The 21,948-nt window shown below is 42.0% G+C and overlaps 1 protein-coding gene across 2 annotated transcripts in view; it reads left to right on the plus strand.

Moving 5' to 3' along the window:
- Window positions 1–21,948, plus strand: part of CPNE4 (copine 4) — a 664,107-nt gene that overhangs the window by 483,743 nt on the left and 158,416 nt on the right. For both annotated transcript variants that reach the window (XM_061421414.1, XM_061421424.1), the window contains exons 6-7: window positions 16,019–16,102; window positions 18,991–19,080. In XM_061421414.1, the coding sequence (XP_061277398.1) occupies window positions 16,019–16,102; window positions 18,991–19,080 (174 nt within the window). The remainder of the gene's footprint in view (window positions 1–16,018; window positions 16,103–18,990; window positions 19,081–21,948) is intronic.

Genomic DNA, 21,948 nt, shown 5'->3' on the forward strand with positions numbered 1-21,948 from the left:
TCTTTCAATTTGTTCATATGATATATCACACTGATTGATTTATGTATATTGAAGAATTCTTGCATCTCTGGATAAAACCCGCTTAACCATGGTGTGAAGTCATTCAGTCATGTCCCACTCTTTGTGACCCCATGGACTGTAGCCTCTGTCCATACAGAGAGCTGTAGGCTCCTCTGCCCATGGGATTTTGCAGGCAAAAGTACTGGAGTGGGTTGCCATTTCCTTTTAATGCATTGTTGGATTCTGTTTACTAGAGTTTTGTTGAGGATTCTTGCATCTATGTTCATCAATGATATTGGTTCCCTGGTGGCTCAGACAGTAAAGTGTCTGTCTACAATGCGGGAGACCTGGGTTCAATCCCTGGGTCGGGAAGTTCCCTGGAGAAGGAAAATATATATATATATATATATGTATATACATATATATATATATATATATATATATATGTATATATATTTGTGGCATATTTCTCTGGTTTTGGTATCACAGTGATACTGGCCTCATAGAATGAGTTTGGGAGTTTTCCTTCCTCTGCAATTTTCTGGAAGAGTTTGAGCAGCATATGTGTTAGCTCTTTCCTAAACTTTTGGTATACTTTGCCTGTGAGGCCATCTGGCCCTTGACTTTTGTTTATTGGAAGAATTTTTTATTACAGTTTCGATTTCAGTGCTTATAATTTGTTCATGTTTTCTATTTCTTCCTGGTTCAGTGTTGGAAGGTTGTACTTTTCTAAGAACTTATCCATTTCTTCCAGGTTATCCATTTTATTGGCATATAGTTGTTCATGATAGTCTCTTATGATCCTTTGTATTTCTGCATTGTCTTTTTTTGTTTCTAATTTTATTGATTTGAGTCTCCTCCTTTTTTCCCTTGATAAGTCTGGCTAGTGGTTTGTCAATTTTGTTTATCTTCTTAAAGAACAAGCTTTTAGTTTTAATCATCTTTACTATTGTCTTCTTTATTTCATTTTCATTTATTTCTGCTCTGAACTTTACATTTGTTTCATTTCTTTGACGATTTCCATTCTTCTTTTCTAGTTCTTCTTTTTTAAGTGTTTATTTTTTGTCTCTCTTGTTTCTTGAGGTAGGCTTTAATTGCTATAAAATTCCCTGTTAGAACTGCTTTTGCTGAATCTCATAAGGTTTGGGGTGGTTATGTTTTCATTGTCATTTATTTCTAGGTATTTTTTAAAATTTCATTTTTGATCTCTTCAGTGATCTATTGGTTATTTAGAAGCATGTTGTTTAGCCTCCATGTGTTTTTGTTTTTTACAGTTTTTTGTTTTTTGTTTTTTTACCTGTAGTTAATATCTAGTCTCATACCATTGTGGTCAGATAAGATGCTTGCTACAATTTCAATTTTCTTAAATTTACTGAAGCTTGATTTGTGACCCAAGATGCAATGCATCCTGGAGATGTTCCATGTGCACTTGATAAAAATGTTTATTCTGTTGCTTTGGGATGGAATGTCCTGAAGATATCAATTAGGTCCACCTGGTCTAATGTGTGATTTAAGGCTTGTGTTTCCTTATTAATTTTCTATCAGGATGATCTGTCCATTAGTCTAAGTGGGGTGTTAAAGTCCCTCACTATAATTGTGTTACCATTGATTTCCTCTTTTATGATTGTTAGCATTTGCCTAATGTATTGAGGTGTTCCTATGTTGGGTGCATAATTTATAATTGTTACATCTTCTTTTGGATTGATCCCTTGATCATTATGTATGGCCTTCCTTATGTCTTGTAACAGTTTTTAAAAATCTCAATTTTGTCTGATATGAGAATTGCTACTCCTGCTTTCTTCTGATTCCCATTTGCATGGAATATCTTTTTCATCCCCGACTGCCAGGGTCCAGCCCCGGTTGGATCCAGGGATTGCCTCGGGAGGACAGCGTTGGTGAAAAGGATAGATAAAAGGATAAAGAGATAAGGAAAGAATTTTGCAGTTGAGAAAATAGAGGAGAGAAAAGAGGCTGATATTCCTTGGTTTACACAGAAAGCCAATAAAGCCCCAGCATGGGACTTGCTCTGTTCACGTAGGCCACAGGCGCCCTCTCGAATAGCTGAAGGTGCTGCACCTTAGGCACCTTCTCGAGTGGGTCTTAGAAGCCCAGGCAGGAAAGTGAATGCAGAGGGCCCCTGCGCTCCAGGGAATCAGCCTGAAAAGGAAAAGGAAAGAGAAAGAACGACATGGGGAGACCAAGCTTGATGAGCATGGCCCACACTTTATTTTCCAAAGTAGTTTTTATACCTTAAGTTGTGCATAGAGGATAATGGAGGAGGGGGGTAGAGTCATGCAAGGTCAGCAGTCCTTGATCCTTATTGAAGCCAGGCTTTCTTTCTGCAAACTTATCATATACAAAAGCTTTAGGTGATTTACATCATCTTCTGGCCAGGAGGTCTGTTAACATTTTATGACCCTTTCTTCAGAAAACTTATTTTTCTCTAAAGGTGATTATTCTAAAGTTAGGCGCCACCCTCCAAAAGCATTAGATAAAGTTGCATTCCTATAGGGCAAAAGTATGGTGGGTTATAACAAGAAAAGAATTAACTCAAGGGTCCAAAGTTACAAACATTAAAGCTACTACTTACATTTCTATATACCAACTGTATTAATCAATACACTCCCAGGGACACAGTAGGTAAGGGATATGGAAACTTGGCAGCAAGCATTGGCTCAACAAAGAAATCCACTACTAGTTCTATTCTAACAATTATAACTCTCTTGAGAAGCTCTGCATTGTTAGAATATCTTAAGCTTCCTATGCCTCTTGTGGTTGGGAGGCTGTAAACAATCACATGCGTAGCTGCAGGAGTCTGAACAAACCTGTCAGGCAAGCTAGAAAGTCATCAGAGGGGTTTGAATTGAAACACTCCTATTATGCCCAGGAGACTTATTAACTAGAGTTTTAAGTTGATTTTCTTACAGAGAAAGGTGGTCGGGGATAGCCCCCCATTAATGTCGGAAGAGTTAGTGAAAGTCATGAAATAGTAAAACAGACAGATTTTGGTTTGGGGGTAGGTGCTCGGGCAGGTCCAGGGGGCCTCTCGAGTCCTGATTTGCCTTTGCATGTCAGGTCCTCTCTGCATGACCTTTGTCATGGGTGGGAACTCCCGTGCTGGCTCCCGGCACCTGACTTTCAGTCTGTATGTGTCCTTAGGTCTGAAGTGGGTCTCTTGTAGGCAGCATAAACACAGACTTTGCTTCTGTATCCATTTATCTAGTCTGTGCCTTTTGGTTGGGGTATATAATCCATTTACATTAAAGTAGTTATTGACATGTGTGTTCCTATTGCCATTTTCTTAATCATTTGGGGTTTGTCTTTTTCTTCTCTTGTGTTTCCTACTAGAGAAGTTCCTTTAGCATTTGTTCTAAGTCTGGTTGGGTGATGCTGAATTCTCTTAGCTTTTGTTTGTTGATAAAGCTTTTGATTTCACCATCTAATCGGAATTAAATCCTTGCTGGGTAGAGTAATCTTGGTTGTAGGTTTTTGTCTTTCACTTTAAATATATTCTGCCACTCACTTTTGGCCTACAGATTTTCTGTTGAAAAATTCGCTATTAGCCTTATTCCTTTGTATGTTAATTTTTGCTTTTCACTTGTAGCTTCTTAGGTTTATTTTTTGTTAGTTTTATTAATATTGTCTTGGTGTACTTCTCTTTGGGTTTATCCTTTATGGGACTCTCTGGGCTTCCTGGACCTGGTCGCTATTTCCTTTTCCATGTTAAGGAAGTTTTCAACTATAATCTCCTCAAATATTTTCTCATATCCTTTCTTTTTCTCTTCTTCTGGGACCCCTATACTTTGAATGTTGGTACATTTAATATTGTCCCAGAGGTCTCTAAGACTGTCCTCAATTCTTTTCATTCTTTTTTCTTTACCCTGTTCCTTGGCAGCTGTTTCTGTCATTCTATCTTCCAGCTCACTTACCCTTTCTGCCTCAGTTACTCTGTTATCAATAGAGCATTTTTAATTTCAGTGAATGTGTTTTTCATCACTGTTTATTCTTTTTTTTTTAAATTAATTTTATTTTATTTTTAAACCTTACATAATTGTATTAGTTTTGCCAAATATCAAAATGAATCCACCACAGGTATACATGTGTTCCCCATCCTGAACCCTCCTCCCTCCTCCCTCCCCATACCCTCCCTCTGGGTCGTCCCAGTGTTTATTCTTTATTTCTTCTAGGTCTTTGTTAAATGTTTTAAGTGTCTCTTGCATTTTCTCCATTCTATTTTCAATATTTTGAAAATTCTTTACTATCATTACTCTAATTCTTTTTCAGATAGGTTGCCTATTTCATCTTCATTTATTTGGTCTTGTAGTTTTTTCCCTTACTCCTTCATCTGTAACATATTTTTTTGTCATTTCATTTTCCTTTTTGATGAGTGGGACTGTGTTCCTGTCTCACTAGTTGTTTGAGCTGAGGTTTCCAGCAGTGGAGTTTGCAAGCAGTTTGGTAGATCTGGGTCTTGGTGTTGAGATGTGGACCTCTGGGATCCCTCACTCTGATTAATATTCTCTGGGACCTGACATTCTCTATTGTTTCAGCAATTCATACTCAGTGCTCCCACCTCAGGGGCTCAGGCCTGATCTCTGGCCAATGAACTGGGATCCCACAAGCCATGAGCTGTGGGGGGAAAAAAAAAACTTTAAAAAAGGTGGGGGGGAGGCAGAACAGTAACAAAAAATAGCAACCCCTGAAGGGTAAAAATGTATTCCAAGAGTAAAGAGAGAGAAGAAAAAAAGGCGGGGGGTAGGGGGGGAATTATATATATATAAATAAGAGGGGGCAGAATATAAGTAAGAATATAAATAAGAGGGGGCAAAGACTAAAAAGTACTAAAATAAGTTTAGAAAACTAACAGAAATAGTAGAAAAAAATAAATATATGTATGAAACAACTACTGGAGAGTAAAACCAAACTCCACTGGTAAATAGTAAAAATAATAATAAAAACCAAAAGACAGAACAAACCTTGGCTGTAAAGGGTAGGGTTTAGGTAGGGAATGGCTTAAGAGGTGGCAGTTTTTAGGTGGAAGTGGGAGTCCAGTGAGGGTGAGGTCCTGACTCAGGACCCAAGCCTCCAGAAAAGGCCCTGGATGAGGATGGAGGGAGGCCCAGGCTCCATGCAACTGAGGTGGCCTCTGCATTGCCTTTGGCTTTGAGGAGTAGAAGATAAGGTCCAGGTCCCAGGAGGCTCCCAGGGCTGAGTGGGTGGCGGAACACCAGATGGATTCCCCTTTCCTCCACACCTGTAAAGACCCCTTCCCTGCTGGCCCTATGTGGGCAGTGTGTGCCCTTGATGGTGGCCCTGAAGGACAGAGGGGGCCCCATAGAGCAGAGATGGATCCCCAGAGGGCAGAGGGCTCAACCTGGAAAGCAGAGAGCTCAGCCTGGAAAGCAGAGGGGAGGTCAGAGGGAGAAGGGCCCTAGAGGATGGAGGGGGTGCCCCCCAGAAGGAGGAGGGAACCAGAGGGTTTAAGGGGGTCCCAGATGGTGGAGAGCCAGTTTCAGAAGGCAGTCAGGGCCCTTGGAGGGGTGAGGGACTCACAGAGGACAGGAACCCTGGAGGGAGGAAGAACATGGAGAACAGAGAAGGAATCTGGAAGGTGGAGGCGGGTATCCTTTATGGCTGAGTGCTCAGCCTGGAGGGATGACGGTGCCTGAGAAGGGGGGGGGAGGGCCTTGAAGGGTAGAGGGGAGCCCCAGGGGTTTCCCAGAGGGAGGGAGGAAATGGGAAGATGGAGAGCAGAGGGAGGCCTGGAGAAGTCTTTGGAAGGTGACCTGGGCCCTGGACGGCAGAAGTCATCCCAAAGGACAGAGAGAGGTCAGCCTGGGGGCCTTAGGAAGCTTCCCAGGGCCCATGGGCAGGGGACACCAGGCAATTCTCTATTCCTGGAACCCTGCAGGAGCCTCCCCACTCCTCATGTGCAGATGACCCACGGTGTTGGGGATAAGGAGTGGGGCTGGGGAATCCCTGCAGAGCAGGGCACCCCAGAGAACAAAGGGAAGATGGCTCAGTGGGAGAGTAGATAGGGCCACGGAGGGCAGAGGAGCCCCCAGAAGGCAGATACCCCGGCCCCTGGCCCCAGAAGATTCCCTGGGGCCAAGTGCAATGGGTACCCCAGGAGGGTTCCCCACTGGATCCTCCAGCCCTCTCAGGGGTCCCTCCCAGTGGAGCAGGCACACTGCTCTGGATGCCCAAAGGCACCCAAACCATTCCCAGCTTGGTGCCCAAACCTCTTCCCCTCCCCCAGCAGCCCTGAACTCCTCCAGTTGGAGTGAAAGGGAAACTCCACGGGCTTCCTCCAACCCTTGAGGATCCCTCCCCTTCCTGGCCGAGCAGGCATGCTGCTCCTGCCAGCCAAGGGCTCCCAAACCGCTTCTAGTGTGCCCAAATGGCCCCTGCACCCAAACTGCTTCCCCTCCCCCAGCAGCGCCTCTATCCTCCCAGGAAGTGAAAGAAAAGCACGTCCCTCCCTCTCCCAGCCAAGCAAGCACACTGCTCCAGGCACCCAAAGGCATCTAAGAAGCTCTTGGCACCCAAATATTCCCCGAGCCCCAACTGCTCCCCCTCCCCCAGCAGCCCCTCTGTCTCCGGTCCTCTGGCCTAGACCTTCCCTCACTCCCCACTTCCTGGTACCTGGTTGCCCCTGGGGCTCCTCCTGGCAGGCTGTCTGCCAGAGATCCCTCACCAGTGCCTGATAAGCCCTTTCAAATGCTGTCCAGATCAGCAGCTGTCTACTCAAGACAGAAATCCAGTAGGCTTCATGAGATTCACACATAAAATAGGTGAGGTTTGCAGGAAATAATGGTTTTAGTGTAACGTTAATGTAATTCACTTAGTGGAGAGATGGACTTTTTAACTCCTAAAGCTCCTCATTACATTAGCAGCTAGTTGGTGATTAATCTAACAAGTAGAGATATTAATTGAATTACTTTGGAACATTCAAGCTGACAAAGTGTTCTTTCTTCTGTCTTTCCTGAGAAAGTATTCTTGTTGGTATGTTGAAACTGATTCTTGCGCTGGTGTTCTTCACATCTGTAATCATGATCATTATATGCTGTATTTTCTTAATGTTGCTGTGATGCTAGTTTGATGGGGTGCTATATAAGCAGCTAAATGTCTCTAAAGTAGAGGTTGGCAAACTTTTCCTATAAAAGACCAGATGGTGAATAGTTTAGACTTTGCAGATTGTATGGTCTCTGTCCCAACAACGCATCTTTGCTTTTGCAGTATGAAAACAGCCATGTGCTGTACTGTGCTTAGTTGCTCAGTCATGACACTGCATAAGTCAATGAGCATGACAATGTTCCAATAAAACTTTATTTACAAAACAAGCAGTGGGCTGAATTTGGGCCACATGCCATAGTTTGCTGATCCCTGTTCTATAGCAATGGTAACTCTGTCAGGCTATGCTGTAATTTTGCTATGTTCAAGTATGCCTGCCTGAACACTAATCCACCCTACATTAGTGATACAAATTATCATTCATGAGCATCTACAATATACCAGGTGTCAGGTGTCAGCCCACATTACTCCCCAAACATAACCATATTCTTAACAGTGGGTCTCATTACTTCCAGTCTACAGATGAAGCACAGTGAGGCCAAAAAATTTTCCCAAAGTCACAAGGTGAAGAAGTCACAGTGTCTGAATATGACCCCAAATCATTCAGTCTTTTTCCAGCTCCAGTATTCCATTTTCATGATCACTGTCATGGCTATGCACTGCTTCCTTTTCTCTTTCAAACCCCAACTGACATCTCCCTTAACTAAATTCCTTTCATATTGGACTAAAAGAGCAAGGGCATATAGCCTCCAAGTTATTTCACTATTAACATTTCACTATAGCAAAACTTTAGTAAAATGCCTCTATCATTAATTTTCATTGTACTGAACTGTCCTAAAGGCCTTCTTAACACTGATGGTCAAAGCCAAGAAAGCTGAAAATTCCAGATTGTGGTCAAGTAACTATACAATTAGATGCAGATTTGTTGTTTTTAACTATGAATCTCTGAGTATACATTTGAGATGCTTTTGAGCTGCTTATGAGTAGTTTTATTTCCAGAAATCAGATGGAAGTACTGCTAAATTCTTAATAGTAATTATGCCTGATATTTGTACAGTGCTTTTCTAAGTGTCCTCATGTATTCTCCGGAGAAGGCAATGGCAACCCATTCCAGTACTCTTGCCTGGAGAATACCAGGGATGGGGGAGCCTGGTGGGTTGCCATCTATGGGGTCGCACAGAGTCAGACACGACTGAAGTGACTTCACCAGCAGCATCAGCATGTATTCTCTCTTTTATTGGTAATAATAAATAGCAGTAATGCTTTCTGAATGCTGATCATATGCCAGGCACTGGACTTAAAACTTTATGTGCATCACTTCCTCTAATCCTTCTGCATTGCTATGAGGAAAGGCTGATATCCTCTCCAATTAATGGATAAGAAAGCTGAGATGTGAAAAAATTAAATACCCTGTCCCAGATCATCCCAATTGTATATGGTGAAATCAGGATTTGAAAGACAGTGCACTACACATTAGATTTTTAGTTGCTTGAAGGTGAAGATTGTATCTTGATTTATAGTACCTCCTCCTGACAATTCCATGCCAATCTTGAATAGTATCTTAAAAGAATGTGAAATGAAGTTTTAAAAAATTACAATATACTTCTATTAGGAAAAATAAGATACCAAAGTGTATATAGAGTACAAGTATTTTTTATAAGAAAAAAATAAAATTATATCTAGATTCTAGAAAAAATTATCAAACTGTTATTGATAGTTGTGGTATTATGGGTGAGTTATGGACCATTTTTTTTCTTCTATTTTTTTCATATTTCTATTTTTATATATATTTTTTATTTTTAAAAATAATGATAACAAAAAGTTTAAAATGATCAATTAAAGGAAAAAGAATAATAACTGATAGAGTTCTTCCAGTGTATTAGGAACCAAGAGTCTATCCCCCCGGAGGAGGGCCCCAAGGACGTGCAGAACATGCTAGTGTGTCCACACTAGGAAGTGGGGAGGGGGCTCCAGTTCTTTCACATAAGGGATGAAACACAAATAGACTTGAGGGGTGAATGTCTTGAGCAGATGCATGTTTGTGTGTTCCTGCACAGTGAAGCCAAACAAACCAAAACATCAGAGTTTGGAGCAGAGAAAGATTTCTTTCAGGGCCAAACAAGGAGAGATGGGTGGCTTATGCTCTGCTGCTGCTGCTGCTAAGTCACTTCAGTCGTGTCCGACTCTGTGCGACCCCAGAGACGGCAGCCCACCAGGCTCCCCCATCCCTGGGATTCTCCAGGCAAGAACACGGGAGTGGGTTGCCATTTCCTTCTCCAATGCATGAAAGTGAAAAGTGAAAGTGAAGTCGCTCAGTCGTGTCCAACTCCTAGCGACCCCATGGACTGTATGTAGCCCACCAGGCTCCTCCGTCCATGGGATTTGCCAGGCAAGAGTACTGGAGTGGGTTGCTTATGCTCTAAAGTTTGACAAAACTTTTTTTTTTTTTTTTTGGCCACACCGCTTAGCTTGTAGAATCTTAGTCCCCTGACCAGGAATTGAACGCATACCACTGACAGTGAAAACCCGGAGCCCTAACCACTGCACACACTGCACCACCAGGGAATTTCCTCAGCACAGCATTTTTAAAATGCCAGGTGAAGGGAGCGAGTCCCAGGGTATGTGATCAGCTCATGCATAATTCTCTGATTGGCTGATGGTGGTGGGATAACAGGAAAGTGTCATAGGGTTTAACATGATCAATCCTTGGGTTCCAGGAGGCCTGGGTGCTATGTGTTGAAGGTCATTGTGTAGTTCACATCTGTTGGGTGGGAGGTTTTCACATCTGGGGAACAACTCAGGACATGTGCATCAAATACTGTTATCTGGGTACTTCAGAGAGGAGCTGAAGCAGAGGATGTAGTGGAAGGGTTTGTCTCAGAAAGGCCCCATAGGATCCTGCTCAGTTACACAAAGATGCAGCCATTAGATAAAAGTGTGTCTGGGAGGAGGCAGGAGCTGTTTCTGTGGAGAGACACGGTTTGCAGGGCAGACTTACTGATGAATGCAAGTGTCAATCAGGCACCTTCCAAAATAGAAAGGAAAGGTATTTTCTAGACTCTGTGCATTTGGTCCTGGTTGGGTGGGGAGGACAGCCAAACGGAAGGCAGATATCCCCTCCTCCCTCCTCTTTCTAAAGTATCCTACAAAGTTTTCACTATAGAGCCAGTCACATTATTTTCCTGCTCAAAATCCTCCAGGGGCTCCCCACCACCTCTTAGGTGACTGCAAACACTTGGGATGCACCTGTAAGGTCCTCCACTTCATGGAGCTGCTCCACCAGGATTGCCTCCAACTCTTCCCCTGCACAACCTAAGGCTACAGTGTAATTCAGCCACTTGGTGTGTATTTTCTCTTTTACACCTTCAGTCAGTCTATTCCCTCCCTAGAAACATCCTCCTCACAGCTGTATACTTAATATTCATAACCTAAAAGTTGAGAGTTATGTTTTATTTGGTGGAAATTTTTAGGACTTCAAGCCCTGGAGACAGCATCTCAAGTGACCTTGAGAGAACTGCTCTGAGGAGGCAAGGAGAGGAGCCAGGTATATAGAAGTTTTGCCACAAAGGCCAGGTAGTCTTAACATCGAAAGATTATTGTTAATTAAAGAAAACCAGATATCCCAAGTTAGGAAACTAAACACTTTTCTATGTATGGGAAGATGTAGGAGTCTGGGCTCACTGAAGTAATTTCTTTGATATGCACCTCAGCTATCTGGGACCAGTATCCTGTGTTTTCTCATCCTGAGTTTCCTCCGGGTTCACTGTAGGGAGTGGCTACATTCTGATGGCTTCTAGATGGCAGGTGTTCTTACCTTCCTGAGTTCCCTCAGGATCCACCAGCTCACCATCCCTGGTGGCTGCAATTGCTGATGACTGTGACATCCTTTGTTTTCTTTTTCTCACAATTGTATTTTATAGTCAAAATCCATCAACTTTCCCTCTTCTCTGTTGTTCATTCATTTACACTTAACCCTTGGTTATGTTTATGTGTATACTTAGCACCAAACTAGATAGCACTTTGGAGGGCTGAGAAAAGGTTTTATCCTTCCTTGAATCTTAATATCAAGCACAAGTTTCCATGATCGGTATATTCCTTGAGAGTATTTTTTTGACCTAAAGACTAAGATGGCTTTAGGCTTTATTCTACTTTGCTGCCACCTGGATTTCTGGGGCAGGGAATAACCTGGTGAAATACATAGTAAGAATGTGATGACTAAAGTTGCGTCTCAGATAACCTATTATATACACAGTGTTCATGTCACTCATTCATTCACCTGTGTATTCATTCATATATCCAGTAAATACGTGTGCCACTAAAAACTAGATGCTATAGAAAATGCTAAGGAAAAGGTAAAAACATAAAAGAAAATAAAACATAATTCCTCTTTTCTGAAGAGTTTATAATGTATTGGGGTAAAAAGCAAACTTAAAAGAAAGATATGCTGCTTCCAGTATTAAAGTGCCTGTTTGTTTTATGTTATTCTGCCACTGAAAACAACTGTAAACACTGAGCAAGATATACGGGACGTCTCTTTGGGAGTCTTTAAAGGCAGTCAAAATTTAGGAGTGGAGAAGCCAGGAAGAAGAGAAATCCATTGAGATGATTCAGATAGTCTACACAGATTTTCCACTCAAGGCAATTCCATAAGGCAGATTCATAAATCCTAGGGAGAAAACAGCTGCTAAAAAATAAACTGAGCAGTGGTTTTGATAGTCTCATGGTGTTGGGGAAGCAAAACTGGAACTCAGGGTTACAGGGACAGCTTGGGTTATTTGTAGAGGCTTCAGAGGAGGGAAGCAGCCCAACAGTTGGAGTGACTTACTCTCTCAGGGCATTCACTAATTAGCAAATAGCAACTTAGAAAGAAACTGAACCAAGAACTGTAGAGCCAAGAGATTATGGCCTAGAGCATGCTATACACAGTGAAATATGTCAGAAAGAGAAAAACAAATATCACGTTTTTTAAAAAATATAAAAACAAGTAACACATATACATGAAATCTAGAAAAATGGTACAGATGAACCTATTTGCAGGGAAGGATTAGAAACACAGACGTAGAGAACAGACTTGTGGACACAGTGTGGGGAAGGAGAGGATGGGATAAACGGAGAGAGCAGCACTGACATATATACACTACCATGGGTAAAACGGCTAGTGGGAAACTGCTTTGTAACACAGGGAGCCCGCCTGGTGCTTGTGATGACCTAGAGGGGAGGGATGGAGGAGGGGTAGGAGCAAGGCTCAAGAGGGAGGGGATTATATATATACACATACACACACACACACACACATACATATATATAATTATGGCTGATTCACATTGTTGTATGGCAGAAATCAGCACAACATTGTAAAGCATTATCCTCCAATTTAAATATTTTTTAAGTAAAAGAGAAAAAAAAGAAATAACAGATATAAACAGTCTTCCAGAGACTCTCACCAACAAAAATGAGTATTGACGGCTTTTCAAGGAGAAACATCCATCATAAACAGTGAGTTTTTGAGTGAGAGTCTTAAAGGACTATACCTAAGGAATAAAGAAATCAGAACTACATCAGACTTCTAAAGACTTTCAAAAAAACCAACCTGTATAAAGAGCTCAACTTTAATTGGATTCAGGTGACTGCCCCCTTTATAACTGCTTGCTAGAAGCTAAAGTCTCATCTAAAGCCTTTATAACTGTTTTACATTGTATCTAGTATTACATGATGTCTCAGAAAATGAAGATCATGACATCTGGTCCCATCACTTCATGGGAAATAGATGGAGAAACAGTGGAAACAGTGTCAGACTTTATTTTGGGGGGCTCCAAAATCACTGCAGATGATGACTGCAGCCATGAAATTAAAAGACGCTTACTCCTTGGAAGAAAAGTTATGACCAACCTAGATAGCATATTCAAAAGCAGAGACATTACTTGGCCAACAAAGGTCCATCTAGTCAAGGCTATGGTTTTTCCAGTGGTCATGTATAGATGTGAGAGTTGGACTGTGAAGAAGTCTGAGCGCCAAAGAATTGATGCTTTTGAACTGTGGTGTTGGAGAAGACTCTTGAGAGTCCCTTGGACTGCAAGGAGATCCAACCAGTCCATTCTAAAGGAGATCAGCCCTGGGATTTCTTTGGCAGGAATGATGCTAAAGCTGAAACTCCAGTACTTTGGCCACCTCATGTGAAGAGTTGACTCATTGGAAAAGACTCTGATGCTGGGAGGGATTGGGGGCAGGAGGAGAAGGGGATGACAGAGGATGAGATGGCTGGATGACATCACTGACTCAATGGACGTGAGTCTCAGTGAACTCCTGGAGGTGGTGATGGACAGGGAGGCCTGGCGTGCTGCGATTCATGGGGTCGCAAAGAGTCGGACACGACTGAGCAACTGAACTGAACTGAACCTAACAGAAACAGGTAATATTAAGAAGAGGTGGCAAGAATACACAGAAGAATTGTACAAAAAAGATCTTCATGACCCAGATAATCACGATGATATGATCACTCACCTAGAGCCAGACATCCTGGAATGTGAAGTCAAGTGGGCCTTAAGAAACATCACTATAAACAAAGCTACTGGAGGTGATGGAATTCCAGTTGAGCTATTTCAAATCCTAAAAGATGATGCTGTGAAAAATGCTGCACTCCATATGCCAGAAAATTTGGAAAACTCAGCAGTGGCCACAGGACTGGAAAAGGTCAGTTTTCATTCCAATCCCAAAGAAAGGCAATGCCAAAGAATGCTCAAAGTACTGCACAATTGCACTCATCTCACACGCTAGTGAAGTAATGCTCAAAATTCTCCAAGCCAGGCTCCAGATGTTTAAGCTGGATTTAGAAAAGGCAGAGGAACTAGAGATCAAATTGCCAACATCTGCTGGAACATCAAAAAAGCAAGAGATTTCCAGAAAAACGTCCACTTCTTCTTTATTGACTATGCCAAAGCCTTTGACTGTGTGGATAACAACAAACTGTGGAAAATTCTGAAAGAGATGGGAATACCAGACCACTTGACCTGCCTCTTGAGAAATCTGTATGCAGGTCAGAAAGTAATGGTTAGAATTGGATATGGAACAGCAGACTGGTTCCAAATTGGGAAAGGATTACATCAAGGCTGTATATTGCCACCCTGCTTATTTAACTTACATGCAGATTACATCGTGAGAAATGCTGGGCTGGATGAAGCAGAAGCTGGAATCAAGGTTTCTGGGAGAAATATCAATAATCTCAGATAAGCAGATGATACCACCCTTATGGCAGAAAGCAAAGAAGAACTAAAGAGCCTCTTGATGAAAGTGAAAGAGGAGAGTAAAAAAGCTGGCTTAAAACTCAACATTCAAAAAACTAAGATCATGGCATCTGGTCCTATCACTTCATGCAAATAGATGGGGAAACAATGGAAAAGTGAGAGACTTTATTTTTGGGGGCTCCAAAATCACTGCAGATGGTGATTGCAGCCATGAAATTAAAAGATACTTGCTCCTTGGAAGAAAAGCTATGACCAACCTAGATAGCATATTCAAAAGCAGAGACATTACTTTGCCAACAAATGTCCATATAATCAAAGGTATGGGTTTTCCAGTAGTCATGTATGGATGTGAGAGTTGGACTATAAAGAAAGTTCAGCACTGAAGAACTGATGCTTTTGAACTGTAGTGTTGGAGAAGACTCTTAAGAGTCTCTTGGACTGCAAGGAGATCCAACTACTCAACCCTAAAGGAAATCAGCCCTGAATGTTCATTGGAAGGACTGATCTTGAAGCTGAATCTCCAATCCTTTGGCCACCTGATGCAAAGAACTTACTCCTTGGAAAAGATCTTGATGCTGGGAAAGATTGAAGGCAGGAGAAGGGGACGAAAGAGGGTGAGATGTTTGGATGGCATCACCAACTCGATGGACATGAGTTTGAGTAATCTCTGGGAGTTGGTGATGGAAAGAGAAGCCTGGTGTGCTGCAGCCCGTGGGATCACAAAGAGTCAGACACGACTGAGTGGCTGAACTGAACTGTCTAGTATGTAATAAAAATTAACAAGCATAACCAAAGGCAGAACAGATAATAACAGGCCCACAGTGTCTGTAGTCATTGTCAACTTAAAAAATAGTCAAAACCTAAGAGTTGAGAGTTATGTTTTATTTTGTGGGAATTTTTAGGTTTTCAAGCCTGGGAGACAGCATCTCACATGACCCTGAGAGATGGAGGGTCTATCCATCTGTTTCACGGAGGCAGGCAGGATGGGGAGTCAGGTTTAAAGAAGTTTGCAACAAGGGGCAGGTAGTCTGAACAAAGAAGATTATTGTTAATTAAGGAAAATTATTTCCTTATAATTTATTAAGGAAACATTTCTTTACATATTTTGAGTTAAGAAATTTAGTGCTTTTCTATGTATAGGAAGATGCAAGAATCTGGACTTAACTGAAATCATTACTTTAATATGCATCTCAGCTATTGGGGCCAGCACCCTGCAACTTGATTTTTCACATCCTTAGTTCCTCATTCACCATAGGGAGTGGGGGCAACTTGTGGCAGCAGCTTAATGGCTGCCAGTTGGAGGCATTGCTCTTCCTCGGTGCCCTCTGGGCCCAGAAATTAAATTTGGAGGCTCAGAATAGCTGATGACTGTGACATCCGTGTTTACTATGGTGGAAATACTCCGTTTCACACATCAGACACAGGCTTTACAATAACTAGGATGAACCTGTTTAAGACAGCAGATACACTGCTTCTTAGAGACCCGGCATTTGAACTGATCTTTGAAGACTGCTTGGGACTTCAATCAACCAAGTCCTGTCTTCTCAAAGGACTTGGGGGTTGAGATACAGCTCCTTCTAGCCAAAGGTGATGAAGACTAAAGCGAGGAAGGGTCAAATTCAGGGGTATTTTATCCAGGGCTGTAGCAAATGTGTTTGTGCAAGGGGGAGAGAAAAAAACTCATTTTTGCTTATCTATTTTAGGATTTCTTCAGTAAATCTGACCCATTTCTGGAAATTTTTCGAATGAATGATGATGCAACTCAGCAGCTTGTGCACCGAACTGAGGTGAGAAGTGCCATCTTCAGTTTTGCCGTCTCGTTTCCTTAACATGATACACTGACTTTACCTTCTTAATGTCTGTAGGTCTCCCCCAAGACCTGGGGTCTTCCCAGTCCTCTCTTTATTCTGAATGTGGGTGTTATAAGAGGAGACCCTTTCTCACACATATTCTCCACTATTGACCTTTAATACAGAAAGCCAGCAACTTATTAATAATAAAAATATGAATCCTAGTCAACATTTGGTGAGCGTGATGAGGTGCCAAGCAATCTACTGAGTGATTTTACATACACCATTTTATTTACTTCTCACAACTATGCCTTGACATGGCTATTATTACCCCATATTACAGACGAAGAAGCTGAACTTTGAGGAGGTTAATTCACCTTCCAGTTCTCACAGTGAGCAAGAGGTAGAGCTAAGGTTTGAACTGTTTGTGTTTGACCCTGAGCTTTGCTGTAATTTGAGAAGCCAATCAGCCTCCCCAGGGAAGTCCACACACAGTACTGATGTCAGGTCTGCATATGAACAGCTGCCCTGTGTGTGTCAGCAGGCACTTGATCTGGCTGCCTCTCGCTCTCATACTCCCACCTTCTCTCCACATGTCTGTGAACCTCATCCTTCAGTATCCCACCCACCACTACCCATGACCACACACCCACTTAACAACCAACCCTAGACTCCACTTTGTATTTTATTTTCTGTATAAGTTCGTTCAAGAGAGAGACTTGTTGGGGTGAGAAGTGCATTGATAAGGAGGAATGGCTCAGAGCTGAGAGAACTGTTGTGCTTGCAGCATAGCGTAAAGGAAGAAGGAACTGTCATGTCTCCTACAGGAGTATAGCAGGTTCTGTGTTCCCACACCTCACACTGGAAATCCAGTTCCTTTTTCCTGAAGTGGTAGAGTTGCACGTAGCATTAGGGGAACATTTCATGTCATATTTAAGGTAAGCAAAAACTGAATAATCTTGGACAGGCTAGTCTGTGAATGTCATTTGGTACATGGTTAGCATTTAATAAAAGAATGAATACATGAATGGAGCTGGATATACATAGTATGTCCACTCCCTGTAATAGCACAGTATGACTCTTTGGACAGTCACAAACTATTCCCTAGGGAATAGTTTCAAATGCAACTTGGATGGTTACCCTGAGTGGCACCTCATCACCACCACCAAGTAGAACTTTTTCCCCATATAAAGATTCCTTTGATGGAACGAAGTTCTTTCAGAAGAAGTAACTGAATGTTGGAGAGAATCAGAAGTGGTACCCATTCATGCCTTTGCCCAACCAGTGCACGGGGACTTGAATGTACAGGGAGAAGGAAGAGGGGTGGCATCATATTAGACTTCTCTCCTGACGGCATCCCTCCTTTCAGTTTTAATGATGGTAAATTCCCCTGTTCCCAGAGTCTCTAACACTTCCGCATACCCCATTGTGAGGGGCTCCTGGAGTCTCACAAGAAATGTGATTGTAAAGTTTTCCAGTGAATCGATCAACATAACATTGCTTTTTCCTCTTTCTTACTCAATAGATATAAAATAACCAGGCAATACTATTCTCCCTGGGTAAGCACATGTGTGCACACACACATACAGATTTAAATTTCTAGTAGAAATTTTGATTTGTTATTGAGTTTTACATAACTGTTGTAGTGAAACATCTTCACTCTCAATATTTCTATAAAGGTGAGAGATTTAACCAAAATAATTTTATCTAACTTTTCTTCTCACTATCACTTTGATCATTCAAGGAATGAGAACAAAAAGCAAAGTCACACAGGAACATTATTTTTCTACTCTTTAATGCACTACAGGAAATTTAATAATGAGCCTACAGTATACTCAATAATTCATCATTATATTAAGGAATTCAGAAGAAGAGGGAATCACTTATAAAATAATTATGTTGGATAGAGAATTAATTTTTTTACAATACTAAGATTTCTGCTAACTAAAAACTTCTTATGAAGGAAATCAATATGACAGAATTCCATTTAACTTCATTTGTATGTCCGCTGGAACAGTGGTTCTCAAATATCATGCATCAGGATCACCTAATGACCCACCTAGGGAGTTTCTGTCAGTATATCTGGTTGGAATCTAGGAATTTGTACTTAAAAAGTTCCTGCAGTTCCAAGAATCACACTTTGGGACCCAGCCCCAGAGCATACAGTACAATCCTAGATATGAGCAAATACTCACACATTCTAAACCAAATTGAATTATTTGAATCATTTGATGGCAGAATAAGACTTGACTCAAATGGACCCTCAGGCAGGATTTAACCAAGTTCATGATTAGTAAACTGCTTTTAAAAGAATTACACTCCATTATAGTCTTAGTTTGTGATCCTGAAATTCTGAAGATCTGCCTTCATGCCTTCCAAGCATACTCCTAGGATTTTCCTTCTGACTTGCAATTTGATCTAACCAAGGTCACGGGTCACCAAAGACCACTCAACTGCAGCAATAGAATTTCCCACCTGTAGACTTTATGTATGCTGACCTCAATAGAAGGGAATTTATGCCATAGCAATGACCTACAGAACAGGGGATCCTTTATCAGAGGCAGAGGCAGCCCATCTCCTTAATCCTACCCTCTTTTGATATAGAAAGGGTCATCTCCAACACCCACATACTGTACAATATTATTGTTATTATTCATAAAACAACACCCAGGCTAGTGATCACAGGAGTTCTGCCCATAATGTTCACTTAGTGAGCACCTTTCAAAGGTTTACTACTGCAAGTTTTCATTAAGGCACCTGTTGCAGACAACTGTCCGTTTCATAAGCTTCTCTAGCTTTCGATGCTTCTCAAGTAGTTTTTATGTTGAAAATGAAAATGTCAAGCATTTCCTCTCCCACCCACCACTCCTTTCTTTTTTCCTCAGGTTGTGATGAATAACTTAAGCCCAGCCTGGAAATCATTCAAAGTATCTGTAAACTCTCTATGCAGTGGAGATCCCGACCGCCGGCTGAAGGTCAGAAATCTGTCTATGTCTAAGAAATGCAGTTTTACATATTTAATCCTCCTGTTTCTCCTCAAGCGAATGTTGGCAGGCTCAAAATTTTCTGTAGCTTTTACCTAGATCTCTTAGCATCTTGATGAAAAAAAAACAAGGGGTTTCCTTCTGCTAGAGCCTTTGAGGCTCCTGAGATAATAAGAGATAAATCCCAGTTGTGTTAGGTTGAGAAGCAAATCCCATGGCTTCTCAGAGAGAAATGTGGCAATAAGTTCAAGGACTAATTTGGAGTTATTATAAACACAAATACTGTTGTTGTCAGTTATCTACTGCATAAAATACCACTCCAAAATTTAATATTTAAAACTATAACCATTTATTTAGCTTATGATTTTGTGCCTTGGCAAGCTGAGTTCATCTAAGAGGATCTTCTGGAGAAAGGCAATGGCAACCCACTCCAATATTTCTTGCCTAGAAAATCCCATGGACAGAGGAGTCTGGTGGGCTACGGTCTATAGCGTGACAAAGAGTTGGACATGATGTCCAAAGAGTTGGACATGTGACATACACCATGCCACAAGAGGGTCTTCTCTTGGTCTTGGGTGGACTTCCTCATGTACATGCAGTCAGCTGTACCAAGCAGAGTACCTCTCGTCCTGGGGTTTGTCTGGCTATCCTCTGGAATGACCAAGGTGGTAGGGACATTTGTTTCTCATCATTCAACAAGTTAGTTTGGACTGATACACTCAACAACTTTAGGGTCCAAAGGATCCAGGACAGAAGATGCACATGTCTTGAACCCCAGTCTCGGACTCACATGAGGTCACTTCCTCTGTGTTCTACTGGCCAGTCACATGGCCATCTCAGATTCAGGGATGAAGAAATAAGACATAGACTCTACTTCTTGGTGGAAGGAGCTGCAGAATATGATGGCCACTTTTTTCAATCTACCACACATGTTTTTTGAGTATCATGGGAATGTAGAAGTTGGAAGACAAGATGCGTTATGACAATCAGGATGACCAGAGAGGACAACAGGCTAGTGCCAGAACCAGATTCCCAGAGGTGTTCCTTATGGTCCTTGGTCTGGCTCTCACGCTACCTTGGAAGTCCAGAAGCTCCATGTTGTCAGTGTCCCAGAGGTTATTCTATCAATCAGGATGACTAAGTAGATTCAATAGAGGCCAGAGCCATAAACCAACAGATAAGTTGGTTCCTGTTTAGTGAAAAACATGGCCCTCAAGCAAACTCAACATTCGTTATCAACTTTACCAGGTCATTTTCTCCATGACCTGGATGACCTGGGTTAACTATGGGGAAGACCATTATTAGAGGGTTGTGTGAGAGCCTGAAAACAGAGCCAAAGAAGCTGGATAGTGGAAATGGTTAATGGCTTCAGACTTTAAAAGCCTGGTACACCTACCACCGCAGTGGAATAATAATAAGCAGACTAAACATTCATATTGGGGGCACCAGCTCCCCTGGAAAGTGTTAGATGGGCACTGCCAATGCCTATATTTGTAACTTTACACTTTCCTTACTCTTTTTGCCCTGTAAACGTCTTCTAGTGGATATAATTATTGGATTTGTCAATGTTATCCTTCAGATCAGAATTCTATCTGTTGGTTACTCTCAGACTCTTCATGTGACTTTACATCTTTGCTTAAAAACATTGTTTGGACTTTGTACTATCTATGGACATGCTTACTTCTGTGGTCTGGATGAAGAGTTCAGAATTATCTCTGATATCTCTTGTGGAAGCCTCCTCTTTCACTGCAACTGTCTTTCATGCCAAAATCAAGACTCCTGGTTATTTGGGCCTCAGGTATAAGCTCATGTGCAGGGTGGCCAAGACCTACAGCTTCAGGTCTGAGGTGGGGACTGTCAGCTATACTCTGAGCAATCCCATCCCACTCCCAGGAAGAGAAATGGACCCTTTGGGACAAAAATAAGATAATGCCCATATTAACCACAGGTCAACTTAGTCCTGAGGCATTGCTAATTCAATAAAAGGAGATGGTTATCTGTAACTGAGTAAATAACAAATATGTGGAAAAGGAGAATTTTGTGGTTTTTTGAGTGCTCTGCTGTCTGTCTGTAGAGGACAAGTGGGAATAAAAGAGAGACAAGAAGGAAGGAAGGAAGACACAGACAGAGAAAGAGAGGATCGGGATTTCTCAACAGCTGTACCACTGAGATTTGGATTTTTTGGCAGGGGGCAGGGCAGGGGAAGGGGTTGTCTTGTGCATTGTAGGATGTTTGGCAGCATCCAGGCTACGAAACACTAGTAGTAGTACTTTACCCCCATCAGTCATACAGCCCAGAGTATATTCAGACATTACTAAATGTCCCGTGGAGGGTAAAATCGTTTAGAGAATCTTCTACAAGGCTGGTTAAGACAGATTATTGGGCATTACCCACAGGGTTTCTGATTAAGCAGGTCTGGGTTGAGCCTGAGAATTTGCACTCTCCAACTTCCTGGGTGATGCTAATGTTGCTGGTCCTAGACCACACTGAGAACCCTGGCACAGACATTTGCCCCTTCGTTAGAGCCCTTCCTCAACTCAGTGCCCCCACCACTTTCTAGCATTCAGTCTCCCCTCTACAGTCTTTTCTCTGCCCAGCACTCATGCCCACCCTGCATTCCCCAAGCCTTCAGGACTTGGCACATGCCCCTCCCTGCTCCTTACTCTTCTACTTTTCTTGGATTATCATCATCTGCTACTTTCCTTCAGATCTCTTCAAAATCCCTCCACTTCCAGAAACCTTCCCTGATGTCTTTAGCTTCCATGGGTGCCCTCTAGTTCTCTGCACCTACCTCAGGGAGACACCTCTCTACTTGTTTAAAACATTTCTGTTTCCATCTCTCTTTCCTGAGCATGTGAC

Source organism: Bos javanicus, chromosome 1 (genome assembly GCF_032452875.1).
Source record: "Bos javanicus breed banteng chromosome 1, ARS-OSU_banteng_1.0, whole genome shotgun sequence".
Classification (NCBI taxonomy): domain Eukaryota; kingdom Metazoa; phylum Chordata; class Mammalia; order Artiodactyla; family Bovidae; genus Bos; species Bos javanicus.